Consider the following 20,233-nt stretch of genomic DNA (forward strand, 5'->3'; position numbering starts at 1 on the left):
ATCTGAGCTTATGTATCACATATACTTAGTAGAAAACATGTTTTAAATTGCAGTTTCCATGTTTAGATGAGTCATTAGAGTAATACATGACTCATGTCGCACTAAAACTTGAAAATAAAAATCAAATTTATTTATTGTTTGATCTAAGGCATGATTTTAATAAATAAACACGCACACACATATAATAGAATTATAGAACATAAGCCTTTTCATAATATTTCAGATTTTTCATTTGAAGACTTGCAAATGCATAGGGTATACAGTAAGGAGAAAATTCCAGTGAGGATCTCCACGGCACTCTTTCTTATGTAAATGCTCAGATTTCTACAGATTAAAACAAAAATCAACCATACAAAATCGGTTAAAAGGCTTGTAATTATGATTATCTAGCATATTGGTTGGGAGCATGGCATCCTCACTGGAGAAAAAACCACCGTCAAATGGGCATGATCAGAAAGGGAGTAGTTTTCCGGCCACATTCCTCTTTCTACCTCAGGTGGGAACAGTACTGCGTTCTTCACATCGAAACAACCGATAGCAGACTCTTTGATGCTGCCTGTCCGCTTGCATCTCTCTGTATCTTCCTCCTGCAGTTCAGATAGCGATGGATGCCAAATCCGCTTTCAACAAAAAAATCATGCAAACAAAGTCAGTTTATGAAACCAGTGAAGAAATATTCAATTTCTTGATCTATTGTTAAGAACAATTTGCAAGGACACAGTAAAAAAAGAAGAAAAAAACAATGGGTCATGGCTCTTTCCAAACATCAAATCCAAGTTCCAATGACCATCATGTTGAACTAGTTAAGTACTATCATCCAATCCTGGTCAAGTTGGTCACTAGCTTTTGATGATCTTTTAGCAAGAAACTGCCTGGCATGTAGCGATCACTACCCAGACTTCAAAGAGAAATGGGAGACTAGAGGTGGAAATTTCAAGCAACTAAAACTTAAAACCAGATACCCAAGAAGAATTACTCGGGCATATGTTTACCTGGAATTCTTCACGGTCAAGGACACCGTTTCCGTTTGCATCAGCTTGAATCCATAAGTCCTCCAACTCTTCATAGCTTAGGCCATTAGTTAATCCTAACTGTGGTTACATCAGATAGAATATTAAAGCAGATTCTCTAGAGTATCAGATAAAGAATTGATTCTTTAGAACAACGCCCACCTGATGAAGTCCTTGGTGAAATCCAGAGAAGGTAATGCAATCACCAGCATTATCCATGGTTTTAAGAAAATTGAAGGCATCATTCTCCGTCATTGATATTTGACGAAGATGGTTCTGTAAAAACGTAGTAACCCATGTTAGGTGGAGTGAATCTTCATCACAAGATCACTTATAGAGTTGGAAAATATGAAGTATTTTGCTTCTGAATGGAGAGAGAGAGAGAGAGAGAGAGAGAGATGGTACAAATCCAAATGAAAATTTAGAAAGCACAGACAACCACATAAACAACAAATCCTCAATGTTAAAATTCGGTACCAACTACCAACACTGTGGTCCACTTTCAAAGCCTATGTTATAGTTCAAAAGAACAAATTTACTTGTCTGGAAACTTAATGTCAGATTAAACATATTTGTAAATCACCAAGGACTCCCCAATAGCAAGGGAACCCTTGATTATCACAAAAAGGAGAGAAAAAAAAGGCTAGGAAGCCCCAGTTCTGTGAAAATTTGAAAGGATAGGGCATGCCGTTTCTAACTTTTGTTTCACTGATGCATAACACAAGTGATATCATAAAAAAGATAATGTTAACCCTATGTTATTACAGCTTTCCTTTTACACAAGATGGTGTTAGCACAGGACTTGGGAACTGAAAAAAAAAAGTCCTCCCATCATGCTCCTTACTTAGGACTTAGGAACTGAAAAAAAAGGACCTTACATCATTTCAGATTACAACTTAGCAACTGTATGTGAAGTGTTTGTCAAGTTACCAGAAAACAGCACCTTGTCTGATGCTAAGAAAGTGATTATAAATGAAGAACCAAGAGTTGAAAATTAAGACGGGCCTGTACCTTAAGTATTCCAAATACAGACTCGTTCCAGCTTGTCTTCAGTGGCTTTCGACATTTGTTGGGGTTTAAAAGCCATATAAAGTCCACACCACAAATGTTGCCACGATGATTGCGGTGACTAACCCACTGGAATAGCCAAATATAAAAATTAATCAAACTTTAAGCATCAATATAAAGCTAATGTAAATGTCAATCGGAAGTATTATAACCTTGTGAGCATCTGCATCACTGTCTGTGTAGTGATGAGCTGTATCATATGATGATATGAACCCTTGGGACCTAAGAAACTTGTAAACATGTCCACGCTTGCTACCATTCCAGTCACTGAAGCGATTGAATGAAAGTAGAAAGGTTTCTAAATTAGCATGGAGAAAGAAAGATTTAAAAATAGGATGGCGGGCAAAAACTTACCCACATAAGATGACGGGCATAGGGTTAAGCATGTGCTCCTCTTGATATGATTCCACATACTGTAAGATCTTGTATACCTAATTAAGTGGAAGATAATCATATAAATTGACTGTTAAAATATATTCTCAATCAATTGGACAAGGGGAATCAACATACCTGGTGGAGCCGAACTATAGAGAGGCTTGAATCGTGAGGAAACAGTAGATGGGTATTCACAATGAGAACTTCTTGCTGAATATTGTCATTTAGGTTTTGCCAAAAAGGAATCACTGATCGAACATGCAAAAGCTGAGCAACACGGTCCCCACAGTCTTTAAAGAGTAACTCACAGTAGTTCAGCACCGTAAAATTATCCTTGTGGATTGCAGTCAATAGCCCTGTTAAGAATAGATAGACCCTTCCAATAAGAACATAAGTATAGTTCTTAGCTCATCTACTATTACAACCACAGAAAAAAGTTATTCATGTCAAGTTGTTAGAAAAAGTAAACAAATTATTCAGATAGATAAAGAAGGTTCACAAGTCTTGCCAAAACAATAATTAGTGACAGGGTTAATGGCAGTACCGAGATGATCAGATCATAATGAACATAAAATGCAGCTCCGGTCGACAGTCATCCTGTCAAACAGAGCAAAATAACCAAAACTTGATAGGAGTACCTAACAGAACTATTTGCCTATACAGCAGGACATAGAAATGCAAATGAAGAAGGCATTCAGCACAGCCCCCAAAAAAAAATTACTTGCTGTTGTACCATTGGAAACACCTGATACAACTAGCCCCTGAAAGTCAATTGAAAGATGAAAGAATAAGATTCCAATGTCCAAACTACACCTACATATCATTTTCAGTAACAGCATTTTCACAGTCAGACACCAACGAATTACATTGTCCTTGAAACTGGATTGCCAGATGGTTTCTTCACATATAGGAACAAGAAAGGATTTATGACCTTTTCGATTGCACAATAAGAAAAAGCAGCCAAAGCACACATCTTCATCATAAGCCTGATTAGCTGAAGATAGACATTTAACAAACGAGTCACACATCTGGAAACAGAACATACAAACATGAGGATGCTACTCATACTCCAAGGTACAAAAGCAAAATGTCAGTATGACTTTCTCTATAGTTATATCATTGCATTTGTCAAAGTAAAATAAACCATCAAGTCATGCGCATTGCTCTACACCTGAAGCACCTAAACTAGGTGCAGCAATCATGAATTTCATGCACAGATAGATCCACATACATTGGTTCACGCTTTTTCTTGAGCATGGAGATGAGTATGTGCTGAAACAGTATCACAAAATACTTCTCCCTCTTTATCTTTGGCTAGTGCATAAAATATTAAATACTTTTTTACAAGTGAATACAAGATAAAACTAGGTCAAGTAAAAAGATGATCAAGTGAAGCCACACCTTGGCCTCGTGAACTTGTTTGATATAATAAGCACAAGTTTTATAGCTAAGACATAAGTAGGCAAAAGTAGGCTCTGCAGGACAGACTTTTTTCAATATCATTGAGGCATCTAGAACATACATCACTACCCTTGTGCTCCAGTATTTGAAGATACTACAATCGTGCTCTTTATGTCTGTAGAAAAACTGAAACTTGAACCACAAACACAAACAAAAAAAAAACGGATATTCTGTTCAAACTAAAAAACAACCTAAGAGATTACTTCAAGTCCACAGATTCATCAAATGAGGATCAGAGTAACTGGAGGAACCATCATGAGGTTCTTGTTTTCTTTTTTGAAAGAAACGAGTTATTTATAGACACACACTTCAAACTAGTGGGAGAGTTCACTATAGTCGAAGAAATTGTGAAGAACATAAATATAATCCTGTGCAGTTCATTGTTTAAAGATAAGGTCTTTTGCAAAATTATCCAAGGATTCACCTTAGAAGCAACAAAACCAACACGTGCATACTTCTGTTTGTCTATGAAATGATATAAGATAATCATGAAAAGAACCATTTTGGGAAAACAAAAACGCACCATCACCACGGTTATTGGTTCTTGCAAGTTTGTAAGTGGTATAACCGGCTTGAGCTAACCGCTTCTCGTACATAGCCACAAGTTCCTCATTGCCAACCCAAAATTCCTGCACAGAGACATCAACAGGTTTATCAAATCACAAATAGACAACAATCCAATTAGCCAATTAACATACAATTAACAGAGCACATTGATCTGTACACCAACCTGTAAACATACAATCGACGATCCTTCGCAAACCAATCGATCTAATATGCACTGGTTCCTTGTAAGCCAGTACTCTCTGAATTCGCTTTCCCGGCAGCTCTATTTTAATCAATCACAAAGTTTTCTTTAATAAAAATTATACAATCAGTGAGAAGGTAAACAGAAACCGCTGCGAAGTGATGATTCTTAATTTTTTCCCTCACCTCGTTGCCAAGTCGCTTGTAGATAGGAGCGAGAATGTTAAAGGTGGTGCAGGATACAGAAAGATCAGGCGAATCACAGATAGATGGACGCCTATTCTTTCCTTTCTGCAGTTTTTCGCGTCTAGATGAAAGGCCAGCTACAAGATTAGAACCCACAACCTGAATCCACCCAAAATCATGATCACCAACATCAGCAATCCTTCTAAATGGTTCCACCCATAAGAATCACTATAAATTACGATACCCCAACAAGCCAAAGAAAAGAAAAATCACAATGGAACTAAAAGGTCTGGACTATATGCAAACTGTAACTAGCAACGATCAATAAAACCAATAAAGGAAGAGCCTAAAAAAAATCATTGGTCAATTACTAAACGTATCTATACCATTGAATTAGAACAAACAAAAAGTCTACGCTCGACTTGATACTTCTCCTTGTTGAGAAACACCCACAAATTCTCCCTAGCAAAATTCATAAAAAAAAAGGAAGAAAATACACCCCGACACCATATAATCAAAATAAAAAGTTTTTTCTTCTCGAAATACGTAGTGGTTTCCACGCCTCGTTGCAACATACCCCACAAAACCATTCTTCTCACTAAAAAGAACCAAACCATCTTTAAAAAAGAATAATAATAAAGGAAAAATAAACACCACCCCCAGAATCTCCAGAAACCAACAGCAAACACGAAAAAAAACAACTCAAAAAGCAAACCCAGAAATGCATTTTTTCTACTCGATTCCTTCAAATCACACCACCATCCGAACAAATCAAGATCACAAAAAAAAAGTAAAACTCCTCGAAATCTCGATAAAAGAAAAACGAGAAAACCAAATGAAATATGAGAAATCCCGGCCTGATTCTCAACCAAAAAGACCGAGAAAACGGAAGTTTTGAGCCTGTGTTGATGAGAGTAAATCAGGAACTTCTGGGATTATCCGGAAAATAGCATTTTTTACCATTTCAGAATCCACACATTCCAATGCGACGCCTCTGGAATTGGAGAGATCTGAGGGGCGGAACAAAATTTTCCTTAATGAACTGAGCGGACCTTCCCACCGTTTAAATAGAGAGGTGATTTCCCGGTATAACCAGGACGGCGACCGGTTCCCTGCTGGCACCACCGGCTATAGCCGGTAAAAGGCACCAGTACTTCGGACGTTCGGGAACTCGTGGCGATCCTGATCGGCGATTTAAAGGCGAGGTGATGACGGGGTTTAAAAGTTTTCTGACGAAAATACCCTTACTTATTTCGTTTATGCCACCAAGATGAGAAGTTACCGCCTCTCGCGTCGCGGCAGATTAGGTCGTTCAATCTCTACAACACATCTCACTTGATCGAGATATACGTGGGTCTGTTTTTCTACCGTTCTCAAGTGGGATGTATATCCAAATCCAATATGACTAGACACGAGTTTTACTAGCAATTTTTATGATTATAAAAGAAGCTCGCTTAAGTACCTAAAACTTAATTCTATTGCTATTAATTAAATCAAACTTTTTATATGACTTCTCATATTCAAAGAATTGTACCTTCATTCCAAAATGTCTACTTTGTTTGTAATATTTAGTTATTATTATTATATATATGTGAAAAAATATGGGCTACCATCGATATATTCTAAACATTTAGTTGAAAATAATAGGAAGAGGCTGTTTTGACCAAACCTGACCCATGAATGTGTTGAGCACCGTCAAAATAGTAAGAATCGAATCGATCCATGGTTTCTATTTTTTCAACTTAGAAATATGAAATCTGTTCGGGGAAAATTCAATACATGGTACGTCGTCGATCTTTTTGTCTCATTGAATGCATGACATATGACATGATAGGCTTTTGATAACCAATGCACACAAAACATAAAAAAAATAGCAAACATTTTCCCTCTTTTTCTTAGTACATATATATATATATAGAGAGAGAGAGAGAGAGATGACCAAAACCAACTTTAGCATCCCTCACTCGTGATGGACGCTCAATGGAAGTGTTTTTGTGACTTTTAGCTGCGACAACAGTATTATTCGGTAGAACCTTGCGTATTGTGATCATGTTCGAGCACATTTTAGTGTATATATATATATATATATATATATATATATATATATATATATATATATATATATATATATATATATATATATTGTGTTATATTAGTTATATATTCAACTTTATAAATATAACTAAAATACCCTTAAAAAGAATAGCATTTTTAAGGATGTAAGGTTACTTTTTGGGTATTATATGTCTTTTTGAACTTTGAATGAATTTAAAAGTCAGCTTCTCTAAAAGGCAACTTTATGAATCCATCAATTTACATTTTTGACCTAAAAAAAAGTAATAATATATTTAAAAAATATTGTTTTAAAAGTTTTTTAATCATTTTACAATAAATTTTATAAACACTACTGTTTTAATGTTTGATTAACCCATAATATATATATATATATAATAAGTAAAAAAATTTAAATAATGCATTTAATAAAAAGTAGACTATAGTTTTATCTACTTTCCTTGCCACTTTGTGTTTGCTTTTGTTTCCTCTGGTGCTTCTTGTTCACTTCTCCTTGTACTTTACATTTGACGGCATTTCCTGACTAATTGTTTGTTTTTTTAAAGGCAAGCTGGGGTTGGCCAGATTCTACCGGTTAAATAACTATACCATTGGGTTTTGAACGTGCAACGTCGCAACACAAGGCGACGGGCACTACACAACTACAACTTTGTTAATTGTGGTTAAATAACTTTTGGTGAGGCCGGTAAGGAAATGGGGGTGGTGCATAGTCATGCACCATGATACAATTTTCGGGGTATTTATGTTATTTATTATAAATATTATAAACTTATAATCCCGTTAGAGACAGCTTGTGAATGTCACCAAGTCGGCGGGACATCACAAGTTCGAAACCCAGAGGTGGTATCATTTGCTACAAGGTCAAAGCTGGAAACCCAAAGGTGGTATCCTTTGCCACAAGGTGAAAGCTGAGTGTAATCTCTTGTGGAATGGAAGGCATACCTCAAAGGTTTTATCAACCGGAGGCCGACAACCATAGGTATGACAGGCTGATCCAACGTGAACAGTTCTTCGAACCCAGACATGGTTTCTTCGGGTGATAAAAAATAATAATAAATTGCAATTGTATGTGGATTCCTTTGTGAAGCTGCAGGGCCTGCCTTTAGTTATAATGTTGAGTGGGCTATTAGAAGACTTTAAGATAGGCTATGCTGTTCATTTATTGCATAACTATAGTTCTCTCCAATAGTGCTTTCTTTTCGTTACCATCTTTGTGTAAATTTAAGATTAGGGAAAGTTATTCAAAGTCTTTTGGTGCTTTCTACTTGTTTCTAGTTTCTAGATTCATATGACACTCAAGTGGGCAGGATGGTTATTGGATTCTCTACTTTATGCAATGAATTGGGTCCACAAGCCTAGTTTGTAGAAGGGCCACCATGATCTTTATTAGTGCACGTCACCTTGTGTTGGGAGATTGCAAGTTCGAATTCCGATGGTATCATTGTATAACTGGTAGGGGTCCTCAAGCAAATAAAGTTGTCAGTCGGTAGTACTAAACCAATTCTATGGGGTTGCCCAACTGCTCTTTCCTACGTGGTGTGGACAAATTAGCAGAAAAGCTAAAATTTTGGGGATGAATGTGAATAAACCAAATGGTGGTGGTTGTTACAGCATCTTGGCTAACGCTGTCCGGCTGAGGCATCTGAACGGCTAGGATCAGTTCACATAAAGGTGAAAATGTGGATCAATCCTAGCGATTGATTGGATGGTTAGGATTGAATGTAGGATGAAAGTCATCCTATGTCAAATGATGAGATATGTATTGGCTTACAGCCTTTAACTTATACAATGATTAAAAACTATTACAAAAAAAAAAAATGAGAAGATCCTGACCACGAGGGCTCTGCTCATATTTTTAGACCAAGTTTCTTTTGGACGAGGAACTCTGATCAGAGCTAGTAAGGGTAACTTGTGAACGTCACAAGTTCAAAACCAGTGGATGTATGGACCCTTGCGAAAGGGGGCTGAAGCCATGTGTAATTCACCTTGGGCAAAAGGACCCTGGAAATTTTACACTAATGAGCAGTCTAGTGAGTGAGGCAGTTTCTTATCCTGATTTTCTAATAAAAGGAATGAGAACACTTATCCCAAGTCCCAAACACACTTTTAGATTTTAGTTTGAAAATAAAGCTCATATGTCGCCACGTGTATAAAAGCCTTTCCTAGTATGGAAACCAATGAAAATATATTAGAATCTGTAGCTGGGATGAGCGTTTATGCATTTGAACAAGTGCCAAGCAGTTTAGTGTAAATACAAAGGCCAAAGGGTCTCACTTTCCATCCCAAATGCATAAACGCCCATCCCAGCACCCAGATTCCAAACATGACCACACCATGACTCTACTTCCGAACCACCAAATGCATAAGTGCCTGAAATTCCAAATAGGCCCTTAGGATATTTTGATAAAAGTGATTTGGCTTTTACACCATGTACATTGTTGGTGGTAGGGATGGCAGTGGACCACAGGAAAATGGGGTCCCGCCCTGCCTCGTCTCGTTTTCGTTTGCATCGGAGATGGAGGACATGAAATGGGAATGAAAGCCGGGATGAAGATTAAAATCAAAACCCATGTGGGGATGGAGGCGGGAATGGACTTAGGTTTTCCCCGCCCCGTCCTTAATCTTTATTAATAAAATGACTTTAGGGATGGCAGTGGACCGGGAAAAAAAATCGAGCCCCGTTTGGACCTGGAATGGAGGACATAAAACGGGGATGAAGGCGAGAATGGAGGTTAAAATCAAAACCCATGCGAGGATGGAGGGCAGAATTTTGAGATGGAGCGGGGGCGGACGGACCTGTTTACTTCCATCCCTAATCGATGGATAATATAGTTGCGCATTCAACAAATCAATTTCCTTGTCTAATATAATATCTAGAAAAAAGTGTTCATGTTTTCATTTCATTTGAGCCTTAGGATAATAAAGTGAAAATGCAACGTGGGCACTCCCTACAAAGGGTCCATAATTAACTGGAGATCATCATGCAGCTTGTTTATGTTTACACAGGCATATATAATGTATTGAAGAAGCATATTAAAAGCCAATAGGAAGGGATCCGGTAATAGGGCTGAGTATCTTTTTTCCTTTTGGCAAAAACTGCTGACCAACATCAGGAAAACAATTTTTTGAGAGTGCCAAACATAATAGTGATTTTCTTTTAAAGATCACTGTGGATATCATCATCATCATCATCATCATCATCATCATCAGAAATACTGAGATCTAACTTAGTGAAAAAGGTGGTGCCATGTAGCTTATCCAAAAGCTCTTTGATCACCAAGCTCGGACTCGACTCATGACAAGCTCGAGCTTGGAGTGTACCCTCAACGAGCCGAGCTTGCTCATTTACCTGAACTGAATGTAGGAGCCCCAATTCCTTGAAAAGAACCCGGTCTGATTATTGGATCTGCTATACCATTCACACATGATGTCATCCTTGCCACATGCACAAACCAATCGGAACTCAATTAATCTTGTTACAATAAGTTGGGTGTAGTGGAGCTATTGAACATCTTGTAAAATATCACAATTAAATGGAAGTAATGGCATTGATACTTTGTCAATATGCTTTAATGAGAATCTCACTTTCGGTCAATTAAAAAGAAAATTGGCATGACTTCAATGATGCGATATTGGTCGGTGGTGGAGTTGGTCCATAAAGCAAGGGGATCTATGTTCCTCATATGGATGGTGATTTATAGAAAATGCTAACATTGTTTGGAAGCCTTGAATTGGCGATTTAGTTATTGTGGTTCCCCCAACACCCTCTGCTGTTTGGATGCAGTGTCTTGTGGTTTCGGCAACACCTCTTGTTGTTTGGGCGAAATGGTGTTGCCAAAGCACTGTGTTGGGGATAGGGATTTTGGTAGGGATGTTAACAGTTTGAATTCAGATCAGATGTGTCCAATATCATGTTCGACTAATCAGATGTCGGTAGAGATGCACACTAGCCGGGCTCGAGCCAAGCTTGACATGTACGTACAAGCAAGACTCTTACAAAAAACTTAATGTAAAGGCTCAGCTCGAGCTCGGACCAAGACTAAACCAGTGGTGTTCAAGCTTGGATCATGCCGATTATCGAATCAATCTCGACCCAGTTCATAAGCTCATTCTGAGCTACGGCCATGCACAACTGATGAAGATGGTCCGGGATTGGTCCGTTGTTTTTGGTGATCTTCAAATCTCAAAATTTTCTAAAAAAATTGATGATTTTGAACTTCTAAACTTCTTCAAATCTCAAACAAAATCACAAATCTGACTGCCAAACACTTCTAAAGTGATATTCACTAAAAAATGACTTGATTGCAGTCAAACAACGCCATCCAAAACTACCGATGTGCCCAGAACATAGAGAAATCCCAAACTGAACACTAAGAATCATGATTTTTAAAAATTCTTGAATTATTCTCCCCATCTTGCAAAATCAAGATCCAGTAGAACCCTACCCCATTCAAAGCCATCTACATCATCTGTACGGACGTCACATACTTAAAGCAAAAACCCTACCTCATTCAAGGTCACTACCACGATGAAGGAGACGAGGTCGCGAGGGATGATGCGACTATAGACTCTGAGTCCGAGGACTGGCTGGCAAAACCACAAGGAGAAGCCAAGATAAATGTGCAACTGCTTATTGTGGTTGGTGACTGCATGGCGAGGAAGGAGAAGGGGACGAAGGAGCCAGGGAGATTTGAAAAGAAAAAAGCTAAAAAAACCCTAAACTGAAAGGGGGTAAAGGGGGCGGGGCGGGGAGGGGCAGGACCGAAAAAATAAATAAATAAATATATATATATATATATATATATATATATATATATATATATATATATATTATTAGCATATACAACAAGTGAGCCTTATTCACCCTACTCGAGCTCAATAGACTGATCAAGCTTGACTCATTTGCTCATCAAAGCCTCAAAGTCATGTACAAGCTTGGCTCATTTAAAGGGACAGATGAGCTTCGGGCCGAGCCTAGGTCGGCTCGGTTCATTGTGCATGACTAGATGTTGGTTAAATGAATTTGAATTTGGATTCAAATTACGAGACCTGCTTTGTGTAAATTCATATATTTGTTATGTTTGGCAGCAAAATATCAAAACCATACCTACATCTGATTATAATCGAATATGGTTTTGCTTACCAAATGCAACTAAACAGAATTAAAGTCGGTCGGATATGGGATAAAATCCTATTCATTGACATCCCTCATTTTTAGGGCTGCCAACTCCATCCCTAATGCAATGTTTTAGCAACACTACCGCCCCTAAACAACAAAAGGTAATGGAAAACTGTAATATACTTGTCCCAAACAGCTAAAGGTGTTGTGGAAACCGCAACAAACATCGTATTCAAGGTTCCCAAACAGAGCCTTAGATGCAATGAGAGAAGCTGCCAATTAACGCATATTATGGACGTAAGTTTGAACGTACTTGAAGGTAGTTAGGTGGGATCACTAGTGACTTACAATTATTTATTTATCAATGCATCTCCAAGTTACAAATCAATAAATTGAAATTGATTTTCAGTACTAGGGATCCATTCCTTTTTCTGACAATAATATCTGAACAACCAATTAATGCCCAATGTAACTTTTGGGGGGCATTCATATTTAAATTTAAAAAATTATAAATACATGCCTAACTTTCGGCATATTTAAGAACACCTCTAATTTTTGAAATATTACAAATACATGCCTAACTTTTGAAAACTGCTTTGTTAACTAAGTGTGTATTTGTAATATTTCAAAAGTTAGACGTGTGTTCGTAAATAATAAAAAGTTAGGCATATTTTTGTAATTTTTTAAAGATTTAAAACTTGAATTTAAAATTCTACCAAACGGAAGTTAATCAAATAAAAATATAGGACCGTAAGGGGACTGAAATCCCTTTTATTGGCGTTGAATTAAAGCCACCAAAATTTTCCATTAATTTTCAAAGGGAATATCAGAACAGTCACTTGTGGGGGTCAGAGTTTGGCAAACACTGCCATAGATTCTCTACACAAACGACGAAAACTCCCCGAAATAATTCCCTTTCATCCGTTTGTCTGCTTCTCACTTACTGAGCCGGTGTGCATTGGATTGGTATATATGCGTGTATATATGGACTTGGTGGATTGCTCCTAGCGGGAGTGGGGCTCACTAAACATTAACCAGGGAACGTGTCAGAGTGACAGAAGAAAACGTGTCCATGGTGTATCTGTTTGGTGGACTGTTGTGGTGATGAGAGAGAGAGAGAGAGAGAGATTCTGTGTCCCATTGGTTGGTTTGCGGCTGCCTCCTGTTTCCCAGTTGAGGGGATGTTAACCTTTTACCTTTCCTAAAGAAAAACTCTCTCTCTCTCTCTCTAGGCTCAAAATTATCCGGTTTTACACCCACAGAATGTGAAAGATCCCAATAATTTTGAGAAATCAAGCCCATGGGTTTTGGATAAAGTCCAAGGCAGAGGGGCGGCACAAGATTTTGAGAAAGATTGAAAGAGACTTTCAAATAGAAAGCGGTGAGTGAAATGGTAATCGGTTTTGGACCTTGGTGCAAAAAGGTTTTTTTACAAGTTGTTGCTTCTAAGTAAAGGGGTTTCAAACTATCAACGGACATGATGCTGTGGGTTACGGCCCTTTTTCATTGTAGCCACAAGCTATTTGCAATATGGGGGAAAGTTCTTGTTCTAGAATGAGTACAAATTTTTTTTTATATTGGCAAGAATGAGTATATTTCATCCCCCAAGTGGATGGCATCCAACCAATAGGTGTGTTGGCTAAAGGTTGATATCTACAAGCAAGAGCCTATTAACCAGTCTATAACCAACTAGCCATCTACCACCACTCCTCACAGCGAGCATCTTCCATGTATGTGATTGAGGGCGAAGGAAAGGAAACATAAATCGATATATATTGAGATATGAAAATCTACAAAATATAAAACCTACTAAATGAAATGTGGTAGTGGATTTTCGGGTTTTTTTTTCCGAAATTCTGACCCCATAGATTTTTTCAGCACCATTGATTTACAAGAAATCGATACTTGGATCATGCATTTGGATGAAAAAAATGGTATCTGTAGCCTCAAAATCTTATAAAACTTGTAGGCTGTTGATTTTTTTAAACCTTATAAAAACCTATTCATGCATCGGAATCAAATGTTTCAAGAAGTGATTCCTATAAAAACAAGCATATAGATCACATTGTAAGGTCATAATTTTGAAAAAATATCAGAAATTCATGACAATCCAATAACATGTTTAATTTAAGTAGGTTTTGTATTTTGTAGGTTTATCTCTCTCTCTCTCTCTCTCTCTCTCTCTCTCTCTCTCTCTCTATATATATATATATATATATATATATATATATATATATATATATATATATATATATATATATATCCAAACACCAATACTACTCACCAATCAAAACAATATCAGCACACACCACACATCCCAAACAAAGCATTTTTAATTCATCTATAGATCTGTTGTGGATGTCTTGAATTTTGGACCCACTTCGATCGGACAAATATTTTGAATACTGTATAATGAGAATTTCAATAAGGTTTGTGGTGATAGTAGAGGGTTTTTTTTTTCTGAAACGCAAGCTGGGGTTGGGTAGACCCCTATCAGTTATACAACTATACCATTGGGTTTTGAACCTACAATATCCCAACACAAGGTGACGTGCACTAGCTGCTCCTAACAGACATGCGGAGCCCCAGTTGGTTAGTAGAGGGTTTTCTTTTATGGAGAACCACCCCAGTTGGTTAGTAGAGGCTGCAGGGCCGGTTGCCCATCCCTAAGAGCGACCCACCTTTATAATCTATTAATTCAGGTTAGATCCCAAGGCCATTTACAATAATACATTTGAATGTTAAAATATTTACCTTTTCTTCCTTATGTGGATAAATAAGCTTTCTCAACTCCAAAGGACAATATCTAATACCAATTTCGAGATGCTGGATATCTACCTGATGTCTCTATTACACAGCTCCCAGGAAACCCGTGGACCATACAATTATCAGAAATTTTAGTAAATTAATTGTGGTTCATTTTTTTAATTAGGGAGAAAAAACAGATCTAAATGGATTTTTTCTGAAAAAGATAACATCTTTAAAGCTAAAGTTGCATAGTTTTTTTTTTTTATATTTACACAAAGAAAGTGCTCTCAGGATAAGATACCTAGTCACGCTGACTCTACCTGGCATTCTGATGATCACTATCCTTAATAGTAGGCTAGAAAAGTGGCAGGCAGCTACCACCTATATATATATATATATATATATATATATATATATATATATATATATATATATAGAGAGAGAGAGAGAGAGAGAGAGAGAGAGAGTAGGGTGTATCGTTATACATCAAAACATCCCATGCTAAATCTGATTATTTTGCGCAGTTGATCTCGTGATATCAGCAGTGCAAAAAAAATCTGTGCAAAATGCTACTTTTAGCAGCGGTTCAAAACCGACGCTAAAAGTCTAAAAAAATGAAAAAAAGAATGTGCCACATTGCGCGTGTGTCCGACAAAACGGGGTCTGATGATACCTCCTTTCGTATGTGTGTGTAATGAGGTGGGGGTACACTTTGCTTCCGGCAACATATAACCTAAAACTCTTAAGAGTATATGACACCAAACCAAACGCGCCCCAAAGAGGTTTGACTTAGTGGGGCCTAGGGCCCTAAGCAGGCCATCTATTCCCAACCACCCCTTGTGATCCACCATGATGAAAATGCTTGTCAGTTTGTTCCTCCAATAACCTCTTCCAGGATTGGTGCATACTTTGCCTTTTCCTATTCTAGCTAGTTGAGCATTTAATAAGAATATAATAAGAATATTGGGGCATGTGTGGATTGGGATCCTTTGAAGTGGGACAAATCTAATGAAAATGGTCGTCTGAAATGATTCGATGCCCACAACCACCTCTCCTGGTCCAGTTTGATTACTCATAGTCATCTGGAAGTGATTCCCATACATGCAGCAGGAATATTTGGGTGGTTGATGGGCCCCATTCTCCCGTTGCCAAAGTCTGATTGATGAATTTGTCAGGTTGGGCCCACCCTATTTATGGTCTTTCTCTCTTTGTTTATTTCTCCAATGTTTGAATCACAGTTGGAAACATGATGTATTTTTAAAAAAAAAAATACATGAGCCTTACAATTTTGAAATTTCAAATATGTACAAAAATCTAGTTGTAATTCCAATTCTGTATTTAAATACCTAGCTTATTTTTGCAAAAGGGTTTCTCAAATCATGGAAAAATCATCCCTCGATTGGGTCCCTCAAGGGATGATACTCCTACAATGTAATTTCTGTTATCAATGAAATCTGATAGGGGTCTGCTAACCCTAATTTGCCTTAAAAAAAAAAGAAATTTCAAACATATACTTTTATTTTCCTCAAAACTGCGAAAAAACCCTTACATTTATTATTGTCCTTTCAACTCAGGTTAATTCACAAGTAAAATTACAATAATAAAAAAAAATATCACCAAATAGGTTACTAATTTTTTATGAAGATGAAAGAGTATTTTTAAATTTAAAGGAAGAATACAGGACACCAGAAAAGAATCACATTTTCTAAGATGATAGATGTCGAGCTTAGGACCTTATTTGACTGTTTTCAGGAAAAGTTAGGCCAATATTTGAAATTTCAGAAAAGTGTTACTTTTTTTTAATTATACGCAAAATGATGGCCCCTAAATGGAATTTTTCCTATTTCTTTTCAATGATAATAGTAAGTCGTGTGGCCCCACCTGGGGTTTTCCCTCCCAGGTTTCTCATCATACAAAAAAAAAATAGGAATATCGACCATCTTTTTCTTAACTTTTTGTGAATTTAAAAAGATCATGCATGGATTGTGTTTCCGACTTTTAGTTGGATCATAACTTGTGGAAATCATCAATGTGCTTGATTCGCACAAGCAAACTCCACTGGGTCCTACTAAATACTTATCCACAAATCAACCATAACTTTGTGGGAGAAAGCAGGAGAAAAGATGATAATGTCATAGGAAAGTTCATAGCTTGACTCTGGTTTTTCATTCATAAAGCACTGCTATAAGAAAGACTATGAATCTAAATGACCTTTTTTTTAAGAGAGAAAATTATTTACAGGTATTTAAGATGGAAATAACGGGATTTGAACAAGGAACCTCCCACTTGAGGGACCAAAATACTAGCTACTTAAACAAGAACCAAAATTGCAATTCAAATAAATGAAATAACACTAACGACACTAGAGGAAGGGCTTGAACCTTCGACCTTATGGTTAATAGCCATACGCTCTGACCGACTGAGCAAATCCACTGACATAAGAAAAACTAACCTTGTAATCAAATTCTAATTATGATGATCCTCTTGGGTTGAATGAAATAGCTGGATGGTTAGGTCACACTATCATAATTGAGAGGTCTCGGGTTTGAGTCTCGCATGGAAAGCGTCCTATCCAAAACTCCGTGACTAGGATGCTTTCCCCAAGGGCCTATGCTAGGTGTTGGCTTATGCAAGGAGGTGACACCCACAGGATTCGAACCTCTGACTACCTGTCAGATAGACAAGGCCCAACCCTACTATGCCAACCCCGGCCCATTGGGGCAAATACGAACCTATTATTTTGCATTCCCAAAAAAAAAAGAGAAAAAAATATATAGATATATTCTTGCAACTTGAATACTAATTGTATTTAAGCTACACAATCTTGCATTCTTGTTTGAGGTCAGGAACAAAAACATGGAGGACTTGTAGAATAAGAAACAATGTTCTTACAAATTTTTTTCCTTGCTAGTTTCTCATTTATGATTCTTCCAATCCAATATGTAAGGCTTCAAGCAAACAAATTTATGGTTTTTTAGAAGTCCAAATACATATGGTTGATAGCGATTCTCACAGGACACAAACATGGAGAGACGAGTGAGGGGGCTGGACCACACAGGACCCAACATGGAAAGCTAAGTGAGGCGGCTGCTGGACGTGATCCTCACCAACATGGCAAGACGTGTGAGGCTGGATGTGATCTTCACAAAATTGAAAAGGCGTGTGAGGAGGCTAGTCATCCTCTCAAAGAAGGCAAGACTGATATATGTGAAGATAAAAAGAAGATTCATATTCTCCGCACAAAGGAAGGTCCAAGAATCAAAGATAGGAAAGTTGGTGGTGTTGCTACGTACATTAAGATGTAACAATCATGTAAACAACACTTATGATCAAGGTGACTCTCTAGAAAAAAAACGTACAGAGGAGGTCTCCTGATATAAGTGTAAAAAATGACCTGAATGAAAAATCACCTCATGTGCTAGAGTGATTGTAGTGAGGTGTTTAGTGGACGTAGGTGAATTTAACACCGAACCACGTAAAAATTGTGATTGTTTTTATGACATCAGAGTAATCGAACTCTGGTAGCCTCTGCTTCGCTAATTTTAATGGCTTCAAAGTACCCATACCCCTTCAATCTCAATGTCTCCAACTTCGTATCGATTAAACTAAATCATACAAATTTTATTCTGTGGCAAACACAGATGCTTGGTCTTATTGAGAGCCAAGACATGGCTGAATTTATTGATAGAGAATTAATTTCCTTTGCCGAATCAAGTGATCCAGACAGGATGGGCAAGGTGCTGCAACTTCCAATCCTAAATTCATATTATGGAGAAAGTCTGATTGTCTCCTCCATGGCTGGATAACACGGACCCTCTCGAAAGAAGTCCTTCCACTGGTCATTGGGCTACAAACCTCAAAAGAGGTATGAAATGCTTTAATTACGGTTTTTGCACACAAATCATAGGAAAAAAAATCCATGTTAGTGCAAAGGTTGCAGTCCATAAGAAAATGCGATTGTTCATTGAATGATTACATTAGAAAATTCAAAAATATTTGTGATGAGCTGGTTACTATAGGGAAGCCAGTAGAAGATAGTAGCAAGGCGTTCTGGTTGCTTAATGGTCTTGGATTAAACTATGAATCATTTGTAGCAGCCATGATCAAATCCCCAAGACAGCCATATGATATGATGATGTAGCTGCATTGCTTCAAAATCATGAAACCAGACGCAGCACCCATGCTGAAGAAGAGGGATTAAACCACCATGCGGCTTTTGTTGGACATGTTGGGAACCAGAAAAATCAGTTTCATAACAAGAATCGTCAGTTCAACTCTAAGGGGCATGAGTTTACCCCAGCTGGACAATCGTCCAGTAGAAACTCAACCAATACTGAATCCAAATGTGACTAAAAAATTAATCAGGTTGGATCTTCTCAAAAAATCAGCAAAGACAAGGGTGTTATTTGTCAGATTTGCAATAAATCAAATCATCGGGCCATCAATTGGCATAGGTTCAATCAGTCATTTTAAGATGATGACATATTCCACAAGCTCTTAAGGCTATGAAGGTCTTGGAAGGACATGATCACAGGTGGTTATTCCTAATTCAAGTGTGTCTGCTCATGTTAAGTCTGATCCAGGTAAATTCAATAAATTTTACAAATATTTTGAGCTAGAAAAAATTATGATAGGTGATGAAAGTAAACTGGACATCACACATGTTGGATCGGCTAACCTAAGATTCAGTGAAAAAGTCAGTCTTGGAAAATGTTTTTTGTGGTTCCTGAGATAAAAAAAAAAAAATCTCATATCTATTAGTCAGCTATGCCTTATATCGTTGAGTTCTCAATTCATGGTTTCATGATTAAGGACAAGTGCAGCAAAGAAGGTGATAATGAGAGGAAGTAGAATCAGAGATCTCTATGGGATTAATTCAACAGTTAAGTGTTCCTTAATTTCTACTCATTTTCGGTCAACCAATAAGGAGGTATGGCACCAACGTCTTGGGCACCCTCATATGAAGCTAGTTGACTTTTTGAACAACAGATATTTTATTTCAATAAGTCCTGTGGATGGTAAGACATTGGTTTGTGTTAGTTATCAAATGGGAAAGATGTGTAGACTTCCATTTATTTCTATTAAAGACCATTGTTATGAACTATTTGGAAAAGTTTATTTACGATTTATATATGGTGGTCAACTCCCGTTACTTCAATGCAAAAATTTTGTTTCTATGTTGTCTTTGTGGATGAGTTCTCTTGATACTCTTGGATATTTTTGTATGAAATTTGTGGAGCTTCATAAATTGAAGTTTGAAAAAAAATATAAAACTATTTTGAACTCATGAAGGTGATGAATTCAATAGTAAAGAACTTGAAACTAACCATCAAAGGGATTGTCCCAAGACATCCGAACAGAACGAGATGGATGAAAAAAAGCACAGGACTATCACAGAATTGGGATTAACTATGATGTTTCATAGTGGAGCCCCTACACATTTTTT

The 20,233-nt window shown here is 37.3% G+C and overlaps 1 protein-coding gene across 1 annotated transcript; it reads right to left on the bottom strand.

Moving 5' to 3' along the window:
• Positions 1 to 206: 206 nt before the first annotated feature.
• LOC149836223 (putative calcium-binding protein At1g02270) lies at positions 207 to 5,951 on the bottom strand. Its single transcript, XM_090009067.1, has 11 exons — positions 5,808 to 5,951; positions 4,848 to 5,006; positions 4,645 to 4,743; positions 4,438 to 4,543; positions 2,589 to 2,809; positions 2,433 to 2,509; positions 2,231 to 2,345; positions 2,022 to 2,147; positions 1,173 to 1,286; positions 993 to 1,091; positions 207 to 620 (listed from the first exon to the last, which is right to left on the bottom strand). Exons 1-11 carry the CDS (start codon positions 5,808 to 5,810, stop codon positions 387 to 389), a joined length of 1,353 nt encoding a protein of 450 aa, XP_089865193.1. The 5' UTR covers positions 5,811 to 5,951; the 3' UTR covers positions 207 to 386.
• Between the last annotated feature and the right edge of the window lie 14,282 nt (positions 5,952 to 20,233).

This window comes from Nuphar pumila, chromosome 6 (genome assembly GCF_984573655.1).
Source record: "Nuphar pumila chromosome 6, dmNupPumi1.hap1.1, whole genome shotgun sequence".
Taxonomy (NCBI): Eukaryota; Viridiplantae; Streptophyta; class Magnoliopsida; order Nymphaeales; family Nymphaeaceae; genus Nuphar; species Nuphar pumila.

Excerpts from the sequence above, each read along its gene's own strand:
- LOC149836223 (XM_090009067.1), bottom strand. Across the intron at positions 4,744-4,847 it reads ACAAGCGACTTGGCAACGAG|AGCTGCCGGGAAAGCGAATT; the intron begins GTGAGGGAAAAA and ends TGATTAAAATAG. Across the intron at positions 1,092-1,172 it reads TTCACCAAGGACTTCATCAG|TTAGGATTAACTAATGGCCT; the intron begins GTGGGCGTTGTT and ends ATGTAACCACAG.